This window comes from Panthera uncia (assembly GCF_023721935.1).
Source record: "Panthera uncia isolate 11264 chromosome A3 unlocalized genomic scaffold, Puncia_PCG_1.0 HiC_scaffold_11, whole genome shotgun sequence".
Lineage (NCBI taxonomy): Eukaryota > Metazoa > Chordata > Mammalia > Carnivora > Felidae > Panthera > Panthera uncia.
The window spans coordinates 8126564-8149431 of NW_026057578.1; the positions used below are offsets into that span (position 1 = coordinate 8126564).

The following is a 22868-nucleotide window of genomic DNA, read 5'->3' on the forward strand; positions in this document are numbered from 1 at the left end:
CAAACTGAAACGTGTTCCCGGTAAGAGGGGTCTTTTAAGGTGGCTCCTAGACCAAGGCCATCGCTGCTCTGCTTTCTAACCCCTACCCGTTTCTTTTTTTTTTTTTTTAATTTTTTTTAATGTTTATTTATTTTTGAGACAGAGAGAGACAGAGCATGAACAGGGGAGGGTCAGAGAGAGGGAGACACAGACTCTGAAACAGGCTCCAGGCTCTGAGCTGTCAGCACAGAGCCCGACGCGGGGCTCGAACTCACAGACCGCGAGATCATGACCTGAGCCAAAGTCGGACGCTTAACCGACTGAGCCACCCAGGCGCCCCTAACCCCTACCTGTTTCTAAGGGAAGTCGTGGATTTGAAGTGACCACGGGCTCTCCTTAGATCAAGGGGAATTGCTAGAAGATTGTACGTTTGCACATTAGTATTGCAGTGGGGGGGTTGGGTGCTCAGAGGTGAAGCCCCACAGCTTGGGTTTGAGTCTTGGATTCTCTCCTTAAGGACTGTGGAATCTTGAGCAGGGCCCCTGATTTCTCTGGGCCTCCATTTCCTCATCTGTAAAGTGGAGATGGTGGTAATGATCATTGCTGCTTGCAGGGTTGTAAAGACTAGATTCATTCACGTATATGAAGGCCTCAGGCCGTGCCTGGCTGTATGGATGTTGGCTGGTTATTACCATTGATTCACTTCCATTGGATCGAGGTTAACTGTTGCGTTGCTACGGGAACCGGCCACGTGAATTCTGCTCTCGGATTTGCTCTGAAGCAGGCGTTGAAGTCACTGTCTACCACATTGCCCAAAGCTCGTGCCCACTGGGGGAATTTTTTCGGGGTCAGGCCTCTGAAAACGTTGTCTTTCTCCTGAGATACTGGTATATACCCCTCATTCTTTTTTTTTTTTTTTAACATTTATTTATTTTTGAGAGACAGAGAGACAGAGCACAAGTGGGGAGGGGCAGAGAGAGGAGACAGAATCCGAAGCAGGCTCCAGGCTCTGAGCCGGCAGCACAGAGCCTGACGTGGGGATCGAACTCACAAACCACGAGATCATGACCTGAGCCGAAGTTGGACTCTCAACCGACTGAGCCACCCAGGCGCCCCTATACCCCTCATTCTAATGTGGTATTAACTCATTTTTTCTGTCTTTGACTTTGCCACCCAGAAGCTCAGAGCATGCTCATCTATCGTGTGGTTTCTGTGGCCAATTTATTGACTTTCCCCATTTTCACTCAACTCATTTCCGTTCTTTTTTCTTCTCCTATTCTGTTAACGTCCCATTTCTATTTCATCCATAGACACTATACATTCGCATGTGTACTTGAGAGGCTTTGTGAAATTCTGTTTGGTAAGTAAAAAAGACACAGATGAAATCATAAAACAAAATAAATCTCAGAAGTACCGCGTGCGCATTCATTAACAGCCCATTTGCAAGCAAACTGTAGGAGTGGGGGTGAGTTTAATCTCCACATCTGTACAATGAGGGGTAATGAGAGAACCTACTTGAAAGAGTTATTACAGGACAGGAAAAAAATAATCCATAAAACGCATTCAGAACAGGGGCAGCGCATACTGTAGGCACTCGGTGCTGGTCCTTGGGGTCACGGTCATTGGAATGCTCTGTAGACATCACAGTGGAGACACTCTCAGACCAGTCATTACTGAGAAGCACCTACCACCAACAAGCCCTACATGTTGTTCTCCAATTTTGTTTTCATGTTTACTTATTTACTTTGAGAGGGGAGGAGCATTGGGAAGGGGAGAGAGAGAGGGAGAGGGAGAGGGAGAGAAACGGAGAGAGAGAGAGAGAGAGAGAGAGAGAGAGAGAGAATCCCAAGCAGGCTCCATGCTGTCAGCACAGAGCCCAACGCAGGGCTCGATCCCATGAACCGTGAGATTATGACCTGAGCCAAAATGAAGAGCTGGATGCTTAAACCAACTGAGCCAGGCGCCCCCTCCAAATTTTTTCTACCAAATTGTCCAGGCAACTTGTAAATTCTATCCACTACTTGTTGTGTGTAATCTTTAACAAAGATCCGTGTTTTTTCCCACCTTCGAAAATGGAGAGTCTCAATGCTCCACTTTATGTCAAATGACACAAAACAGTGTTGGAAGTGATGTGGTAAGAGATCAGCAACAACCTCATAACAGGCGTGTTTTTCCCGTCTGTATCTGTGCCATAACTAATAGGATTGTATAAACCGCTTGTCATCATTGACGGAGTTCGTGCACCACCAAGGATCCATACTGAATATGACACCGAATGTGAACAGCTCTGTCGCCCACAAACCGGCCTCCTGCCCTGGCCTCCCCAAGCCCATTTTCCTCGCCCTCCATAACTAGTCACTGTTCAGAATCTGCACTTTAAAAAAAATTTGTTTTTTTAACATTTATTCATTTTTGAGATTGAGAGAGGCAGAGCATGAACGGGGGAGGGTCAGAGAGAGAGAGGGAGACACAGAATCTGAAGCAGGCTCCAGGCTCTGAGCTGTCAGCACAGAGCCCGACACAGGGCTCGAACTCACAGACCATGAGCTCATGACCTGAGCTGAAGTCGGACGCCCAACCGACTGAGCCACCCAGGTGCCCCAAGGAATCTGCATTTTCTTCTAGCATTTAGTCCTCAAGGGAGCGTTCTATAAAGTTAAGTTTTTCCCGTGTGTTGTTTGTCTAAGCACTGTGCCTTCCCTTTCCTCCAGACTCTTCCGGCGCTATGTTCCCCATCTCTCATCTCCTGACTTTGTCATCACCTTCTCTCCTGGCTTCCTCCCCATCCACTCCTACGTGTCCTCATATATGCCCTGATCTCATTAAGAAAAACAAACCAGAAAAAGGCCCTTTGTTCCACACTGCATGGGCATTAATGGTCGTCTGCCTCCTTCCCTCCACTGTTAACTTTCTTGTAAAAATACTTCTCACTGCTGCCTCCGAATCTCACATCGCCTACTGCTTAATCTTTTATAATCTGTTCATCACTGGCAACATGACCCCTCTAGCTACCTCTACCCCTAAGCTGGATGGGTCAGTCTCTTTGGATGCTCCCATATCTTGTTACTGTTCTCATCGTGAGGACCACGCATTAGGAATTCTCAGTTGGTACTCAGTCTCCTTCCCCAACCCCCAGACAGACTGAATTATTTGAGCCAGACTTGTTCTTTAGCTGAGTCAGAATCGCCTGGAGGGCTTGTTAAAACACGGGTCTCCACCCCCGGTTTCTACAAAATAGTTGTTGAAGGCAACATCCACTCTACCCCACGGCATCACGCCCGATTGGGGAAATCCTTTTATCAGGGTGTAGTCCTATGAAAAAGGCCGCATCCTAACATGTCCAGGATCCTGCCCTCCCCTGGGTCTCACATCGTAATTGCAGCCACTGTCTCTTTAGCCAGGCCTTTCCCTCATACCTGCACTTTCCTAGGCCCCCTGTCATGACAATCTGTCTTAGCTGTCCCATGCACAGCCCACGCAGCGGCAAAATCTGCATCGTCTGGAAGCGTGCTGGGAATGCAGACTCTCAGGTCCCAGCCCAAACCCACTGGAGCAAAACCTGAATCCTAACAGAATTCCCCAGTGATGCGTATGTGCCTTAAATGTTAAGAAACACTTGTCTCTCGGATGAGAATGGTCCTAAAATATGCCTCCCTGGCCCGGCATGGAGTGGACGCAGCCCCAGGCTCATGGAGCTGGGAAGCGGGGACACCAACGCGGATTCCTGCCCCATAGCGCTGTTCCCTTGAGCCCCATGGGGCAGGGTGGGCGCTGCACCCCAGGGGACTGGCTGCAGCCATCCTCTCCGGGACCCAGGGCGGGTTCTCTGCTGGGAGATTGCCCAGCCCACTCTGGCTCCCTAGACCCGGACCGGGGCTCATCTGTCTTCTCAGCCCTGACATTTCGCCACCAAAGAGGGGCAGCTCTCCTTGGGGCAACCACGCGTTTCCCACCCCTCTTGTCCCAAAAGTCGAGGCAAGTTTCTACCCACCTCTCCCATAGCCAGTTGCCCATCTCCGTGTGGTTGTCCTCCCAGCAACTGCCAAGGTCCAAAGCCAAACCCCCGCCCCTCCCCGGGGCCAACCAGACACTTCCGGCGGCCCTGCCCGAGTAATCACGGCAGCAGGCTGCGGGGCCTCACAAGGTCAAAGACAGGTGTGCGGAGGTGTGTACGTGAGCGGGGCAGGCTGGGGCTGAATCCGAGACAGCTTGCTTTGTCCACGGAGTGAGCAGCTGAGGACCGCTCTTTGGAAATGCGGTCCCGAGGTTGCCAAAATGCATGTGCATTTTCACGGGAGACCTCCTGGTTTCATTGTGGCCGGAAGTCCTTAAAAACTTTTTTTTCCAACTGTGAGAGCCAAAGAAAACCTGTCACAGGCCGTTACGTGGCCTGTGCTCAGAACCAAGTTCTTCGACTTTGGCCCCCCGTCTTTCCCTGGTCCCTCGGCGTCACTGTCTGCACCCCTACACTCCACCTGCTCTCAGCTCCTGCTTCCTTCTCTTTAGAGACTCCCGTTGGCCTCCAGCTGTCAAAACTTAACTGTACTGGCATTCCCTTCCCTTCCCACCCTGTTGTGACTAGGGATCTTAAGACTTGGACAAGCCTGAGGGTGGTTGTGGAGACGGGAAGAAATGGACAGGTTTGAGAGGTATTTAAAACTTGGGAGTCAGTAGCACAAGCTCCTAGGATTCTCAGTACAAACAATCTACTACCTACTTCCTATCAAAAGCCTCGATAAGATGTAGCATACAGTGCACATGAGTTTGCAAACCGGCTGCCTGATGCTCAAATTTGTAAGTATTTTCTGTCTAGCTTGCATTAGAAAAAAAAAAAAAAAGTTGCACTCTAAAAAACCGTGATCAAGTGACTGTACGTAAAACTCAGGCGGGGCACCTGGGTGGCTCAGTCAGTTAAGTGGCTCTTTGTTTCAGCTCAGGTCATGATCAAGGTTCGTGAGATCAAGCCCCCCATCGGGCTCCCTGCTGACAGTGCAGAACCTGCTTGGGATCCTCTCTTTCACTCTCTCTCTCTCTGCCCCTTCCATGCCCACACTCCTGCTCTCAAAATAAACAAACTTAAAAAAAGAAAAAATCAGGACTCCTGGCCAAAAAAGTTAGTGGTGACACATCCAGACCGAACTGCTGTGTGGCCGCTACTGGCTGGAGTTGAGTGTTAGACGCTTTGTTTCAGATGCGGGGCAAGCTGTTTACGTCTGCACCTAGCCCTACTAACCAAAAAAGAGGCTTCGGACACTTTAGAAATGAATTTAAAATGGGAATCAAATATTCCTGTTGTCCTGGAACTTCCCAGGTAAATAAAGAAAAACAAGGTATCGTTAGCAACAACATATATTGATCTCCCCTGACCCTCATCCCCAATGTTAGAGGGTTTTCTTGTATTAGGCTTACTTGTTCCTGTGCTCACAAGATTTTTTAAGTCCTGGTCAGTTACATAATTCAACTTCTGGCACATTGAGTGAGGTAAGCCTTCATTGTTAAAATTTCTAAATGGCCCAGCTATAGCCACCCTCCTGTGCCGTGTCTCCGTGGGCCTTCCAGACGCATCCGTTCGCCACCCCTCTCCAGCTCTGAGAAAGATGGAACCCGACGAACTACCTCCCGATCCCAGTTGGGTTTGGCCAATGGTGGGCACCAGCTGGGTTTTGGAGCAAGAACGAGGCCGACCGCCTAGTCTCCTGGCTCTGTCACTGCAGGGAGGTCGCAGGCTGGCTGTGTCCCACTTCAGATGAAGGCAGCCTTTCCCCGAGTTCCAGAGTGAAGGGCGTGGCTGCTCCCTCCTCTGGCCTCTGACGGTACACAACCCTCCTGGTGGTTAAGCTCCACCCTGGGAATCTCGGCGAAAGTGTCCTCAAACTACACGGAGTGTGCTTATTAGCTCCTGCTATGGCCTGACTGATATATGTCTCTAGTCTTACCGCTCTGAGCACTAACCACATGCATGCAAGAAAAAATATCCTTGTAAGAATCATTTTCTAGAATCTGAATTATCACCGTTTGGAAACATTTTGCACCAATTTAAAAGTCTGCCTTTGTGTCTTAAAGAATCTTAGAATGAACGTATTTTATCGTTAAGCCTGAATCGCGTCTAAATATTTAACCAACACCTGGCGTATCAACGTTTAGCCTTGAAGGTGAACAAGTGACAGCACCTCTGAAATTATGTATATCTAATCCTAGAAATAGCCTCATTTTTGTATTATGATCCTGCCCTTGGTATTTTGGTGTGTCAGTGCCCTCTGCTGGTAAGTTAATAAAATTTAGGTCTTCCAAATCCAAAATGTGTATCTTGGGGGCGGCGGGGGGAGCAGTAAGGGGTAAATGTACCGTTTAAGAAAAAAGCCTTATCTGTAACCACCTAGCTCCTGAACTTCCACACCATTGTCAGTATAAGCCCAATTAATCACAATGCTCTATCACAAAGTCTAAAACTTATAATTAAAAAAAAAACAACCACGCTAAATAGTCCTTCCTCTTGGTACATTTCTTGGTTTCTGAAACACTCTTCTGGCGTTCTGTTCCACGTATGTGGCACAACATGCCCCAGCAGGTCTCAGCACCGTCCGGTTCTTTCACCAAGGTCTAGGACACCGACATGTACATACCAGACACGTGAAATACGTTATGTCTAGATGTGACATGCACTACGTATATTTAAATGAAATATGTACATTCAGCAGAGGACAAAGTTTTGGTGGTGACGTTAGTAGTCGGACGTAGGGCGGGATCTTTCTGTAGTCTTCAGCCACCTCCAAATACAAACTGGAAGAGACGTGTGTAAACAATATGACCCAACGGCTAAATTTTCTTACAAATAAAAATTGCACCAAATATTCTAAATAATATAGAAACATAAAAGGTTGCTCAACCAATTTTAATAACATGACATAAAGCCCCTACACTTGATAGAATCGTTATGCAAAATACATAGATGAATACTGTCTTCTTTTAAAAATATAAAATAAATAAGCAAGACATGTGAAAATAGGCAAGTTTCCATTAAATAAATGAAAATTTTAAAAAAAGAAAATTTTGCTTTCCATATCATTTGAAGAAGGGAAATTATCATTTTAAACAATATTCAAGTTTATTAAACAAATTAAAAAAAAAAGTATTATAAAATGTTTAACTGTCATCAGCTTCGAGGTTTATGTTGCTCCCGAATTTTGCATATAACTGAACTTTCAAATCTGCTAACACCCGCTGAATTGATTCCACTCTGGCTTCTAGGGCGTCAATTTCTTCTTGCAAATTTTTCTGGAAAAAATAAGTTGTTTAAATTAATTCTATTCAACGGATGGTTTCTGAGCGTCTGTAGACGAAATAATATAGGGGAAGATTTCTAGGTCAAAAACTTTCTAAACTTGGATAGGCAGCTAAGGGACACTGATAATTAAATCTAAACCAAAAGTCTGAATGCAGCTATTTTTAATTCATGATTTATATTTGCTTATTATAGAATACATCAAGCCTGTTTCCTCAGTTTTTGCTGATTTAAAAAACAAAATGGATAAAAGAAAATTAATTCCTAAATTGTCATATCCTAATAAAGGAAGAGCCTCTATTACAAACACTTCTGGTAAACAGTTTATCAAAGGCCTCGCTTCTGACCCAGCCTCTTCCAATGTCCCCCCAAAATAACTACGAAACGAGAAGAAATGACAGAAATTCACAGTACCACCAGTAATTTAGAATAACAACTTATAGTCAAAAGCTGGCAGAAATTTTCACTAACTGCAAGGCTCCTGGAGCTAGACTTTGAGAGACAGCAGTAGTGGGTGCCTCATTCATGAAACAGATCAGCGCCGCCCACGTGAAATGCATGGAATATGAGAAGTTCCTTCCTGGCCAGGATCAAAAAAAAGGATTTCTCCTTAAACATGACCAAGAAACTCTGTCAGTACTGGGCATTCTTCCCTTGTTCCCCTGCACTATTTCAAAAAAAATTTTTTTTTTAACGTTTATTTATTTTGAGACAGAGAGAGACAGAGCATGAATGGGGGAGGGTCAGAGAGAGGGAGACACAGAATCTGAAACAGGCTCCAGGCTCTGAGCTGTCAGCACAGAGCCCGACTCGGGGCTCGAACTCACAGACCGCGAGATCGTGACCTGAGCCGAAGTCGGACGCTTAACCGACCGAGCCACCCAGGCGCCCCTCCCCTGCACTATTTCAATGTTATTCTTTTAGAAATCTGGCCAATGAATCTCAAAGTATGGCCCCCGGATCACTTAGAAACTTGTTGGAAACAAATTCCAGGCCTCCTGACCGAGAGATTCTTGGGATTTCGGTGACTGAAACTGTCCACAAGCCCTCTGGGTGACCCCGATGCCTGCTACAAGTCTGAGAACCACGGCGGTAAGAAAGAGAAGGAAGATGTACAGCTATCAGAAAGGAGATAAAACTCCTCTACCCAGAAAACCTAGTTCATGAATGAAATTGTAACATGCAAGGAAATTATTTTAAAATCGCAGACCCTACCACATAATCGCACATTTCTTAAACCCCCCCCCCCCCCCCCCCCGCGAAAGGCTCCCCTTTGCCTTGGGCCGGGGGAGCAGAAACCAGTCCCCGGGCCAGATCTAGCCAGACCCTCGTTGGGACAGCTTTACTGGAGCACCGCCATGGGCGTGCACGGACACTCCCTGCTCCCGTGGCAGCTGTGAGAGGGCCCAGGTGGCCCACAAAGCCTCAGATACCTGCTGCCTGGCCCTGCACAGGATGTTGGCTGACCCCTGCTAAAATAAAGTCAATTCATTCAACTTGACTGACAGAGTTCTTCAAGATGTGGCCATGATTTCGGATGTTCCCAAATCTCCAGCAAATTAAACTCTTACTTGTATTTTTGTGCCGTGATCGTTTTAGGACCATCCACACACACGACCACCCCGCATCCGTCTGGAACATCCCGTCCTCCTTTCCAGAGAATACCCACTTACTGTCGAGCTGCTTCACCCCTTCGCCAGGGACCCCCTCCTGGCCCTGATGCCCACGCCAGACCCGGTCCTCCAGCCGCCTCTCTCCCCACTCGGCCTCCCGCTCGTTAGTAGTTTGACTTGTTGAACTTCCTCTTTCCATTTACACTACACACTCTGCGCAGGCAGGAACCAGGCGTGTTTTGTGGTTTCCCTGTCCTCCCTCCACCCCCCGCCCCCCAAAACCCCAAGCCCTGCTCCATGGCAGAACCCGATAGAGGGTAAGCAGTCCACAAATACTTCTGGGATGAATGCATGAATGAACGAATGAATGTATGAATGACCACATAAAGGGTCACTACCTGCGGGGAGAGGGAGGACAGTATGTTCAGAGCAGTGGACACAAACGATAAACTATCTTGAAATACATCCAGCAAGACTATTTCAGGGTGATGAACAAGGAACAGAATTATAAAATTTTACTACGAAAGAGAAGATTTAAACCCAAGAGGAGACACCAATGTTTCTGCGTGGAAGATTCTGGAGGAAAAGGGTTGGTTCTTCCCACAGGTTTATTAAATGTGGGTTTAATTCAGAGGAAGTTTTGCTTTCTATGACATTTGAAGAAGGGAGACTAACATTTTAAATAATATCTGGACTGATTAAGCAAACTTCAGAAGAATTAGGAAATGTTTGATTTCTATCAGCTTCTCATATGCACAATGTGATTGTTCTTCTCATAGACGGGTGGAGGGCATGTGAACCGGAAACTGATTTCATACCGTATCTCAAATGCCTTAAGTGTCAATAAATCCATACTCTGACCCAGTAATGACATGTGTCTGATCATTTCCTTAAAAGAATTTCCTAAATGTGAAAAAGCCTCAAGTGTAAGAATGCTCATTGTAACATGACTGTGGGAAGATACTGGAAACAAGTGGACAGGGTCCACCAGCATGATGTTAAACAGTCATCAAAAATGTTGTTTTTAAAGCATGTGTGCTTGGCCCAGAGCAGGCCCCCGATGACTTTCTGCTGGACAAAGGAACGTTAAATAGAACCGGATTTAGAACTGGGCAAAATGTGAAGCAAACCTACCCAGAGAAAAGAGAAGGTGAGAACATGAAAGAACTATATGAAAATGTTAATTAAGGATGACTATCTCAGGGAAATGGGATTCCGGGTGATTGCTGCTGTCTCCCTTATCATATTCTACAGTTTCCACACAGTTAGGTTAGAGCACGGGTTCTGCAGTCAAAAGGCCACTCCCTCTGTGTCCCCCTGAATGAGTCCATGACCTTCCCCAGCCTCTACCCCTCAATTCTAAATTGGGATGCGTGGGCCCTATTTCTCAGACCCCTTGTCAGCACTGAACGCAATCACGCCTGCCAGGCTTTCGGAGCATGCCTGGGACGCTGGAAGAACCCCCGGAGCGTCACCTCGCAGCTGCCGTTCCCCGACGTCTGGAATTAACGGGGTCCGTATAGCAACACACACCCTGACTTAAGAGCTAGACTCCCTCGCCCAGGGAGAGACTTCAACATACCTTCGCTTCTTCTAACATTTCCTGTGTTTCTTCTTGAGAATGGCTAATGAAAACATCACCAATTTGATAGGGTATCATTAAGCAATCATCATCCGCAAGCATGATGTCCTCACAGGCATCTTCTAAATTTTGGAGTTGTTTCTATACACACAAAAGGAAACAGCCATGAAAAGCGCACTCAAAATTCCCTGATAGAAGCTGAAACGGCCCATTTTAATTTGGGGACACCAGCTCCGGGAGAGATCCTCTCACAAAGGTATTCTTACACGAACCGAAGACTTTCTTACATTTTTAGATGGCGTTTCATAAGGAAGCAAGCGCTGAAAAGCGAACTCCCACACCGAGCTCTAGAGATTTCCAGAGTGGTGTTTCCAGAACACGCACCAGTGCTGGGCAGCAGGTACCCGTGGCCACTCAAAGTGTCTCCTACCCTAAGAATTTCCACTTTGGGAATTCTGCCTCCCTCGGCAGAGTAAAAACAAAAGAAACCTGCACTTCGCAGCCTTGCCTGATAATAGGATGAAAGCAGATAATAACTTAAATTCCACCAATCAAATGTACCCGAACTGGACTTGCGCGCGGAGGGCCCCACAAGGAGAGGCTGGGCCCGGGCCTGTCGCGCAGGCGGGCAGGGACCGGGGTGGCAGCCCAGTGATCTGCCGGGCAGCTTCCCCTGGGGAGGGAGGCGGCTGGCTCTGGGATCACCGGCCGCGTTCTCGGAGACGCCGTTCCCGGACCTGCTCCTGGAGCCCCAGCCCCGGCTCATACCCTCAACGATCTCTAAGTTCTCACACGCCCCTCAAGCGAGGTCTTTCTTCTTAAACTAACTAGAGTGGATTGCGTCATCTGCAACAAAGAGCCCAGAGAAATATAATCACATACTACCAAGTTCAGTTTTAAAAGCTATAGTATAAAGACCTTTTCCTTTCCTTAAATAAGATACGTTTCTTCACTACCTTCTTTACTTCTATTTCCTCCTTCAGCTCTGTGATTCTACTTGTATTCCGTGCAAATTTGTTTATCTTTTGTTGATCTTCAAAAGTAACGTTGACGTCTTCTGCAGCCTGAAAAAAAAAAAAGTTTAATTTTTTGTAGAATTAATTTTAAGGGAGAAGGTATAGGTTGGCTTTTTGTATTAACTCTGAAACAACTCAATAAACCATTTGCCCTCATACAGTCGAGAACCACAAGAGGTACAGAAAATCACAAACACAGGCGTTATACTTGTTTGCTCCACGAGCTCAAGATTTGTTCATACATCTGGGGCAACTGGTTGAGCGTCCGACTCTTGATTTTGGCTCAAGTCAAAAGCCCAGGGTTGTGGGATCGAGCCCCATGTTGGGCTCCATGCTAAACATGGAGCCTGCTTAAGATTCTCTCTCCTCCCCCTCTGCCCCTCTCGCACTCTCTCTCTCTGAAGAATAAAAAAAAAGGTTTGTTCCTACATCTATGATCTCTTCTGACATCCTACAGAATAATACCTAAGCTACAAAAACACTTCATATATAAACAACAATTAGGAGTAAGTCCTAAATCAAGTCAGCCAACTTTGGCCTGGAGCACAATTTCTCGAGTTAGAACATTTGTCATCAAGATAAACCAGAGAGCAAAGATGATGTGGTAACGAACTCTGGCAAATGCCTCACAGCAGTTTCTTCTCTCAGACTTAAAACCTGCATAAGCTTACTGAGGCTATCAGAAATCTGACAGTCTCTATAATGCTTAGCACAAATGACATACTGGCAAGAAGGTTACTATGCATCTCAGTGGCTATATTCCACACAGAGGAAAAATTATGTTTCTTTTATTTTTTTAAGTGTTTATTTATTTTGAAAGCGAACAAGAGCAAGAGAGAGTGAGAGCGAGAGAGAGAGAGAGAGGGCGCGAGCATGTGTGCATGAGCAGGGGAGGGGCAGACAGAGAGGGAGAGAGAGAATCCCAAGCAGGTTCCACTGTCAGAGCAGAGCCAGATGTGAGGCTCGATCTCACAAACCACGTGATCATGACCTGATGAGAAATCAAGAGCCGGACACTTAACTGACTGCCACCCAGGTGCCCCCAAATTATGTTTCTTTTAATGCAAAAGCTTTTACATACCTTAATTAAGAACGAGGGGCACCTGGGTGGCTCAGTCGGTTAAGTGTCCGACTCTTGATTTCAGCGCAGGTCATGATCCTACTGGTTTGTGAGTTCCAGCCCCACATCAGGCTCTGCACTGACAGTGCAGAGGCTGCCTGGGATTCTCTCTCTCCTTCTCTCTCTCTGCCCCTCCCCTGCTTACGCGCATGTGCACACATACCGTGTGTGCATACTGTGTACACACGGGTGCGTGCACGCACACACACACACACACACAATCTCTCTCAAAATAAATAAACATTTAAAAAAATGTTTTAAAAAGGGGGCACCTGGGTGGCTCAGTCAGTTAAGCATCCAACTTCGGCTCAGGTCATGATCTCACAGTTGGTGAGTTTGAACCCTACATCAGGCTCTATGCTGACAGCTCAGAGCCTGGAACCTGCTTCAGATTCTGTATCTCCTCTCTCTCTGCCCCTCCACACTCACGCTCTGCCTGTCTCCCTCTCTCAGAAATAAACATTAAAAACATTTTTTTTTAATTTTTAAAAGAGAATGAGGTGTAATGTACTATATATATAACATGATTAAAATCAAATGTTTAAAAATATTTAGTGATTAAATTTGAAAATTAGAGTACTTAGATGACAATCTATAAAATCATAAAAATAATAGCTAACATTTATTGAGCTCTCACCGTGTGCCAAGAACTTTCTGAAGTTTATCATCACTGTTAATCCTCCAATAAATCTTAACAAGTAGGACCATCAGGAAGTAGCACTATTTTACAGATGGAGAAAGTGTGGCACAGAGAGGGTAGGTAATTTTCCCAAAGTCACACGGCCAGTAAGTGGCGGAACTGGATTTCAACCCAAGTAAGTTGACTCCGGGTCCAGACAGGTCCTCGAACTCTCAGAAATTAAAGGGTGAAAATGTGTGGGGGCACGTGATCATGCACAGTTGGAAGAGGCAGCAAGAAGTCCTTGACTTTCATCAGATTCCCAAAGGAGGACCATACATTAAAAAAAAAAAAAAAAAAAATTTAAATACCACACTCTCCTTAGAGTTTCCCCTCATTTATAAAATAGGAATAAGAGCACTGGATTACAAGGTAAATGAGGGGGGAGAGAGGAAGGAGAGAGAGGGAGAGCGTGGGCCTTTCAGCGAGGATTATTTTTGCTCTTTGGTGAGGATTCACAACAACCACACCTCATCCTTTTACCTGGTTTCTCATGACCGGTCACATAAGAGGTGTATGCTTTTTTTGTTGTTTTTAATGTTCATTTATTAATTTTGAGAGAGAGAGACAGAGAGACAGAGAGAGACAGAGAGAGTGCAAGTGTGCAGAGGAGGCAGAGAAAGAGAGAATCCCCAGCAGGCTCCGTGCTATCAGTGCAGAGCCCAAGGTCGGGCTGCGTCCCACAAGCTGTGAGATCACACGACCTGAGATGAAACGAAGAGTCAGACACCATCGACTGGGCCACCCGGTGCCCCAAGAGGTGCGCACTTTGATTTCTCCAGAGGTAGAAAGTCAACCTGTTGTGTCAGGCAAGACTGGAGCTCAGTGGACAGAATGTCAAGGAAGAAGCCTAGAACTCAGCCCTTCCCCGTCCCGGGCTCTAACCACACCACAGTTTCACGTGCATCAGGCTCAGCATCAGAGACCCAGAGGACATCTTGAACAAATCCTCTCCGTCACAATACATATAACTTTGAATATTCAACTTTGTGCATGATTTTTATGAATATGGAAATTGGGAAACGCGGGGCTACACTACAGAAGCAAAGTCCATATTCAGATATCTTGGCATTCAAGTTATTTTGCCTACATGAGAACTACCAATTCCCAAAGCAAACAGGGCGCGGAGAATTCTAGAGAGTTCCTGCCTGCCTGCGGAGTTGAAACACTGAACCCCTGAAAACGTGAATATGTATTTATAGACACATTTGTCATCCTGAGGCTTTCACGGGGTAATTCCCGCGAAAGCAACTACCACAGGGCTGGCCTGACACACAACGGAGGCTAATATATTGTTTCTGAATTTAAATGTAAATCATGCTTGATCAGACTCACATACATAGTTTCTGAAAAGTTGTGGAGGAATTTGGCTGTTTTTCCAAAGCAGGCGTTTCCTATTGTGGTCTCACCACACCGTAGCCCCCAGAATGTACTCGGGGCCTAGAGTCCATTTCCTTAACGGTGGTTTTTTTCACCGGCGTTAAGGGCTACAGGTGGTGAGTGAGGCAGCGTGAGGTCGGTGTGTAAACTGTAAGCCACCCAGTGGAGTTCTGTTTACAGCAAAAAGTGAGAAGTCAGCACCTTCCATGACTAATAGCAGTGGCTTCTGTTTTCATCTCACTGTTCTAGAACACTCCTACACCGCTTGAAGCTTCATTGTGGGGGGGGGGGGGGGGCGAATTCTTCACTGGAGATCCCCAGACACCAGGAAGTCCATTTACCCCCTGAAATTGTATGCAGCGTGGCACATACTGGATGCACATTCCTCTGGGACTTGGCAGCTTTCCTCAGATCCTCAAAGGGATTCACGCCCCCCAAGGCTGGGGACTTCTGCTTTAAGAGAAGCCAGATGTACTCACTGCTGCTCCCAAAGCCAGGAGAACCCAAAGAGGAAGGAGTTATGTTTCATTTGAGGCCGCGCAGAGTGGTGGTAACAATGGATTTAAATCCACAGAGATAGTAACAATGGATTCAAATCCAAGCAAGCGGGAACTTGGACAAATGAGTCAATCTTTTGTAGCCATCTCGGGGTTGTTATCTATAAAATGGGGAAGCTGGTTCCTACCTCGCGTGAGTGATAAAATTAGCAACTAGCACAGGGCCTGTGGACAGAATCGCCTTTCAATAAATGACAGCCAAGTGCTCTGTTTCCTGAATAATGCTTACCAAAAAATCATTACAGAGGAAAAAGACCCAAGGATCTAGAAGAAAATCCTGCTACTCCAGGGAGAAATAGGACTCCTCGAGATGAAAAGTGGAAATTAAAATTCCCTAGGCCCTCTTCTTGAGACCCAGCATCTTGTGGGATTATGTGAGGCAAGTGAACCACACTCAGTCTCGCCCCACACCGAGTTTGGCTATTACCAGCAGAATGTGCCCTGACAGGTGAGTCCATCAGTATTCGAAAAACCTAGAAGGCAATTCTGGCCGGTTTCAGTCTGCCTTCATTTTTGTTTTGTAAAGGTGTCTACCAAGTCCCCAAGACAGTTTCGCTTCCTATTTTTATTCACTTTTCATGCTTACAGTCATCTATCTAACAGCTATGTGGTAAATGTTTCCTACATGCCGGGCATAGTGAAGAGAGCCACCATAGTCCTACCCTCCTGAACACCTGCAAGCTTACATTCTCGCGAAGGAGGTGGGCAAAAAGCAAGGTGAACAAGATAATGCTAGATGATAATGACACATGTGATGGGGAAAGTAAACCAGTTCAGGGGTTGGAAGTGTTGGGGGCTTAGGAGTGAAGGGGGCTTCTTTAGGTAGGGAGGTCAAAGATGGCCTCTCCAGGGAGGGGCCATCTGTACTCAGGATCAGAGACAGAAATCGAACACACTCTGTTCCCAGCTGATGGCCAGGAAGATTGAATCACCTCACCTAAACATTTTCACCAGAAAAGCCATGGCCCGTTGGGATGTAAATGTAAATGTCAAGCACTCCAAATTGTGAGCAGTTTTTATTAAGTTCAAAGGACAGTCCCTATGATATTTCACACTCACTCACTGGCAGGCCTGTTTGATCCCAGGGTGGGCAGAGGGCCACACTGCACGCGCAGGTCACCGACCAGAGTGACCAGCACTGGAAAACACCTGCAGAAGGCTGCTGCATCTATCAGGCCAGTCTTACTAAGACAAAGAAAGTCCTTCACGTTCTGGCCACCCCTCCACCCCTGGATATGTTCATTTACCATCTTGGCTTGACCTCCCCCAATTCTCTATTGTTCTAGCCACTCTTTCTTTTCTTTCTTTCTCTCTTTTCTTTTCTTTTCTTTTTTCAAGTGTATTTATTTTTGAGAGGGAGGAGGGAGAAGCAGAGACAGAGAGAGGGAGAGAATCCCAAGCAGGCTCCGCACTGGCAGTGCAGAACCCAACGCGGGACTGGAACCCACGAACCGTGAGGTTGTGACCTGAGCCGAAATCGAGAGTTCGGACACTGAACCAACTGAGCCTCCCAGGCCTCCCTCTCTCTAAACACACTCAGGGTCTCTGCAAGTGATGCTCTCCCTCCACAACGCCTCATCCCTTTCCAACTTTCCCTTCCCCTCCTATGTCATCGCCTAGAGAGCACTTTCTCACGAAAGCCTTCTCTGCTCACAAAACAGACTCCCTCCAGCCCTCATGTCACAAGTCCTTTCTCTCATGGGTCTTAGCAGAGTTGGAAATTTTAGTTTTCCGGAGGACTACTGAGTAACGCCTGCCCCTCCCCCAGAACAGAAGTTCTACAAGGGCTATGAGGATAAGGGGATAAAAACATCACTGCTGCTATCGCTGCTTATCACCTCCAACTGAAACTGTGACACATTACATGCTCAGAAAGTTTGCTGAATGCATGAAAATGTGTTGGTAATCAAAAATTTTGCCGAGTCCGAGGTTGAGAGCATTTTTCTACGTTTACTTCATCTCCCCGCGCTTCAGTTACCACTTCTGTCAAGTGGGGGAGGGGAGAGCCTACAACCAGTATCTCCTATGGAATTAAAGATCATACCTCACAAAGCGCCCAATTTACTTATTTTTTTAACGTTTATTTACGAACGAGAGACAGAGCATGAATGGGGGAGGGCCAGAAGAGAGGGAGACACAGAGTCCAAAGCAGGCTCCAGGCTCCAAGCTGCCAGCACAGAGCCCGTCGGGGGACTCGAACCCATGAACCTGAGCAGAAGTCAGACGCTTAACCAACTGAACCATCCAGGTGCCCCGACAAAGCGCCCAACCTAAATACAAAACAGAGGTGGCGTAACTTCCAAAGTTTCAGACTCCCCAGAGTCACCATGACCCTGAACCCTACTCTGGTAGTACTCAATAAGAATTTGTAGACGGCAGGCCAATAGAGTGCACAACTCATCCTGGTGTGCCTGGGGCGGTCCTGGTTTTAGCACCCCACAATAGAAGGAATTGGCTCAGACTATGCATATTGCTGAGTAGGAGAGCGAAGGAATTTGAAGTTGAATGACGCCAGCAAATCCCTTTAGCCGGGGGACACTCATCAGACACCACAGAGGTTAAAAACGCTCTAGAATCACAATGGTTGTGCTCATTTAAATCCTACCTTTGCCTGTATACTTCAGTTGCCTCATCCGTAAAATAAGGAGCAAAGCAGTCTCTCTCTAAAAAGCGTGTAAGGTTAAAATAACGTATACAACTCGCTTAGAGCTGTGCCTAGCACACAATAAAAAGTAAAGCCTCAGTAACGATCAGGTGTTATTATGTCCTTGCCCTTCCCCGTTTTATTTGTCTTCTATCTAGATACTTTCAAGCATCTGGGTAGACTCGGTGAGTTACAAGCTGTGAACAGGAATTCAGCGTGCTTAGTAGAATAAAAGGTGGGCTTTGGGAAAAACAGAATAGACTGGGTTTGCACTCCAGCTCTGCTTATTAGCTGAGTCATTTTGAGGCCACTAACCTCTGTTATGTTTCTCCATCTGTAAAATGGGAGGAAACGGTCTTTGCTAAGTTGCTGGGAGCACCGGAGATAATAAACAGACGGCTTCTGGGCCCTGGCCTATCGTCTATCCTCCATATATACAGTTTTAGTCTGGAAGCACAGAGACATGGAGTGTGGATGCGGGCGGCTCAGGGCTACACACAAGGGCTCTGGGGTCAAATTGCCTGGGGATGCAGGGTCCTGATCCGCTCCTTACAGCTGCGTGACCTTGGGCAGGTGACTACCTCTCTGGGCCTCGGCTTCCTTCCGCGCAAAGGACGGTACCAGCAGCACCCACGCTTGTGGGCTTGCGAGGGTTAAATGTGACAACCCAGGTAAAATGCCCAGCGGTGACGGCCAACCGCAGTCAATGGGACCTCCGGCTTCTCACCCCCGCAAGGACAAGGCGTGGGCCGCCGGGTCCACAGGCTCTCCACGGCCGTCCCCAGCACCGCGAGAGGCGACCCAGAGCTCCCCGAGGGTCCCGGCCCGGCTGCCCCGCCTCGGCCGGCCGGGGGGCCCGGGAAAACGCCCAGGGCGCCGGGCGCGGGGAGGCCTCGCCGCGGGGCCGCTCTCAGGGCCGGTGGGCTCGGCCTCGGGCCCCACGCCGGGCCTCAGAGCTGCACACCCCAGGCAGCCCGCGCCCGGCCCCCGAAGGCCGACCTCCGCCGCCCGCCCGAGCATCCCGCACCCCGAGCGCCCCACTCACCGCCTTCTTCATGGTGGCCGCCATCTTGGGACTGGACTACGACGCGCGGTGGGGAGGGCCGCAAGGGCGCGCCTCGGCCCGGGGCCGCTTCCAGCTCCCTGTCGGCCCAGAGCGCCCCCCAAATACAACACTGTCTCCACATTCCCTCCTACCGCATCACCGACCCGTGATTCCTAACGTCTGGGACTCAGGGAGGTAATGTATCCTGGAAGGACTTGGTACATGCCAATTAAAGGCACAGGCAACGCCCTGTGGGCCGACAGAAACTAGGGGGGTGTGGCGAACGGCCCCAGCGTTCCGCGGCGGGCGGCAGGGGGCGCCCCGCGCAGCGGGGCGGGGCCGGACGGGGCTGGGGGTGGAGCCGGGGCGGGGCCACGAGTGGACCAAAGGGGAGTTCTCTTTCATCAATCCCACAAACCTTGTTAAGAAACCGGCATGCGTTAAACAGAGCTAAGAACGAATGACCTTGGTCTAGAATGTGAGACGTTCGTGCCCTGGTGTAAAGGAGGAGATACTATTAATTTATTAAACACTGCGCAATTACTGTGCACCCTGACGCTTGTGCCTACAAATGTTTTTCTTCTTCTGTGTGTGTGTGTGTGTGTGTGTGTGTCAGGATTTCTTTACACTCCTAAAAATTATTGAAGACCCCAAAGATTTTCTGTGTATGTAGGTTATTTTCATCGATATTCACCATATTTGAAATTAAAACGGAATTTTAAAACATTTATTAATTCACTTAATAAAGAAACCCATTCTATATTAATATAAGTAACATTTTAAGTTATACAAAATCACTGGAAACTGGCATGGGCTTCTGAAAACAAGTGAGAGAAAAAAGGATGTAAGCTTGCTTGGTCAGCAGCCGATAGTGTTTTCTACCTGGGGCTCTGGGTGGTGGGGTGTTCCCCAAGCCAGAGTCTCATGGCTTCGGAGGGTGTCATTTGATCTGGGCAACCGCTTGGACAGTGGCTGACCCCTGGCAACCATGGTACTGGCTCTGTCCGGCTCAGAAGCCCTCCGCCCCACTCTGCATTTCACGGTCTCCATTCCCCTTCTCTCCCAGCCCTGGCATCCTTCAAGCAGATCTCTTTCCCAGCAGGAGAACCAGTTCTGTAAATGTAAATGGGGACTTTCAAGTCTTCTGCTAAGCCTCCTCTCCTTTCCTTAAATTTGAGCATTTCCAACCTCTGCTTCTGGTTCTTTCTCTAGCAGGGGACTGTCCCCACCTGTTTGGACCAGCAAAAGAAAGAAGCTTGTGGTGCAAATGGAAACAATTGCAGGTCAGGAAGGAAAATCACCAGTCACCACTTGAAAATACTATCCCCACTAAGGGTGACTGAACATATTCCCTTACACTAAGATGAAGACTGTCATCCACTGACAGGATCCATGTTTTTGTTTTTTGGTTTGGGTTTTTTTGACCCACGCAGTATTCTCATTTAATTGAACCGATATATGAAACTTACGAAATTGCACTCAACAGTATCAGATTTTTTTATTTTGCTTGAGCTTGTAAAATCAGTGTCCCTGTGACCTTGAATCTACATTCCTGCATAGCAGCCAGCTGCTGCTGGTGATAATCAGGTAAGGCCTGTTTAGCTAACAGGCCCTCTCCAGGGCCCTGGCAGATCCCCACCTGCCCCATCCTTGTGCCTAACTGTCAGACCCTCCAGGTATATGTACTTGTCACTGGTCAGGCTTCTGTTCTAGCAGATCTAAATGAGAATGTTTGTGTGTGCATCTGTTTGTTCGAAATCTGTATCATTGCAGATGCTATTGCAAGAAGGAAGATGAATTACACAAGGTGCTTCGCATCAAGAAGCTTACAGTTGGCACACATGTATCCCCACAAATTATAGCATGGGAGCTGCAGCCCTGGGACCAGTGCCTGAGGGGTCCTGGGGAGGAAGAGCTTAGCTGGAGTAGCCAATGAAAACCCTGGAATTGGTGGCAGGCTGAATGGATCAAGAAGGGCAGGTGCTGAAAAACATAGACAAAATTCCTTATCCTCATACAGCTTACATTCTAGTGATCAGAGACAGACCATATTCAAAATACAGAAATGAATTATATAGTATGTCAGAGATGAATGTTATTACTATGTGTTATTAATAGCTATAAGAAAGGACACTTGGGGCACCTGGGTGGCTCAGTCCATTAAGCATCTGACTCCGGCTCGGGTCATGATCTCATTGTTTGTGGGTTCGAGCCCCGCATTGGGCTCTGTGCTGACAGCTCTGAGCCTGGAGACTGCTTTGCGTTCTGTGTCTTCCTCGCTCTCTGCCTCCACCCCCCCCTCCACCCGCTCAAGCTCTCTCTCTCTCAAAAATAAATAAACATTAAAAAAAAAAAAAGACAGAACACTTAAAATAATAATAAAAGACTGTATAACTACCAGGATGAAAACTTCAGGAGAAAGATACAAGAAATGGTAAGTATGTTGTCTGGAAAATTGAAGGGGAAACCCCTCCACCTACCCATCTATTTGAGTTGACATGTAACCTACAAAATTGTCCAGACATGTCCCAGTTTAAGATTCTGTCACAAAGCAATAATGGATTCATGTCATAGCAGAACGTGCATGAATGCCCTCCAGAACCCGCTCCATCCGCGCCAAGCTCCTGGTTCTGGGACTTAAAAAGGAAATCTTGGTGGGATTACCTGTTCACGCGGGCCTTGAGGAGTAAGGGGCAACAAGGAGCCAACCCTATTATCACGTGGTAATTTGTTCCAGGCCTGCAGGGGGCGCCCGAGGGTCGTGGTAGTGGAGCCATTCAAGGCAACCTTTGTAATGTTTTGCCAAAATACAGAACTATTATTTTCTTAATTTTTAAGATAGTCTATTTTTTAAATTTAGAAAAAATATATTTTAAAAGGGCATTTAAAAATCTTTGACTTGGGGCGCCTGGGTGGATCAGTCAGTTAACTCTCCGACTTAGGCCCAGGTCATGATCTCACAGTTTGTGAGGTTGAGCCCCAACAGCTCAGCTCAGAAACTGCTTCAGATTCTGTGTCTCCCTCTCTCTGCCCCTCCTCTGCTTGTGTTCTCTCTCTCTCTCTCTCTCTCTGTCTCTCAAAAATAAATAAATAAACATTTTTAAAAAATAATAAATGGGAAGTCTCACATTGTCAAAACCTTCACTCAAAATCTTCACATATGTATACCAGGCAGATGGAAGGCATAAGCCACCCACTCGCTTGTGACCATCAGCAAACCTCCCCATATGCACATATTATGGAATGTTCTTAAGCCCAAATTTTCCTCCTAAATGAAATTTTTAATAAAGTCCCTAAGTTTACTGAAGTCAAAATGCAAATTAGGAACTCTAGCTCTTACTGAAAATTTCATCGCCAAGCTGTCTGGTTAGTATTTTCCCTTCTCGCCTCCTTCCTATGCTTGTCCATGATCATCAGAACTTCTTCAGGACTCTTGACCTCGGGTGGTGCCTTTAAACCTAACTCAACATTTAATCCATTCTCTAGAGACTTCCTTGTTTCTCATCAACCTGGTCCATCTTTAAATTCTCCACTTGCTACACAATTTGGTGCTTAAAAAAATGTTTATTTATTTTTGAGAGAGAGAGCAACAGAGCACATGCAGGGGAGGGGCAGAGAGAGAAGGAGACACAGAATCCAAAGCAGGCTCCAGGCTCCGAGCTGTCAGCACAGAGCCCGACGCGGGGCTCAAACTCACGAACCGTGAGAGCATGACCTGAGCCGAAGTTGGGTGCTTTCACAACTGAGCAACCCAGGCGCCTCAATTTGGTGCTTTTCTAAGCTACCACTGCATATGCCTTACCCTTTCTCTCTCTCTGCTACTTCTTTTGAATATTCTTACTATGATGGGTAACATAAACTAGTGTGAATTTGTATATGGCTCAACAATTTCGTAAATGATTTCCCACGACCCTCGATGAAATTCTTCTCTGTCTTCCCATTGCACTTAAGGTATAATTTAGATTTATTAC

General features: G+C 47.1%; 1 protein-coding gene across 1 annotated transcript; it reads right to left on the minus strand.

The window, feature by feature from the left end:
• Positions 1-6855: 6855 nt before the first annotated feature.
• On the minus strand, positions 6856-19133 carry PFDN4 (prefoldin subunit 4). The gene is made up of 4 exons (XM_049650604.1): positions 18898-19133; positions 11413-11520; positions 10457-10597; positions 6856-7254 (listed from the first exon to the last, which is right to left on the minus strand). Exons 1-4 carry the CDS (start codon positions 18919-18921, stop codon positions 7123-7125), a joined length of 405 nt encoding a protein of 134 aa, XP_049506561.1. The 5' UTR covers positions 18922-19133; the 3' UTR covers positions 6856-7122.
• Between the last annotated feature and the right edge of the window lie 3735 nt (positions 19134-22868).

Bases quoted from the DNA above. Each gene is read 5' to 3' on its own strand.
- PFDN4 (XM_049650604.1), bottom strand. From the start codon at position 18,921: ATGGCGGCCACCATGAAGAAGGCG. The intron at 11,521-18,897 runs GTGAGTGGGGCG...TTTTTTTTTCAG, and splicing joins CGGCCACCATGAAGAAGGCG to GCTGCAGAAGACGTCAACGT. The intron at 10,598-11,412 runs GTAGTGAAGAAA...TTGTGTGTATAG, and splicing joins AGGAAATAGAAGTAAAGAAG to AAACAACTCCAAAATTTAGA.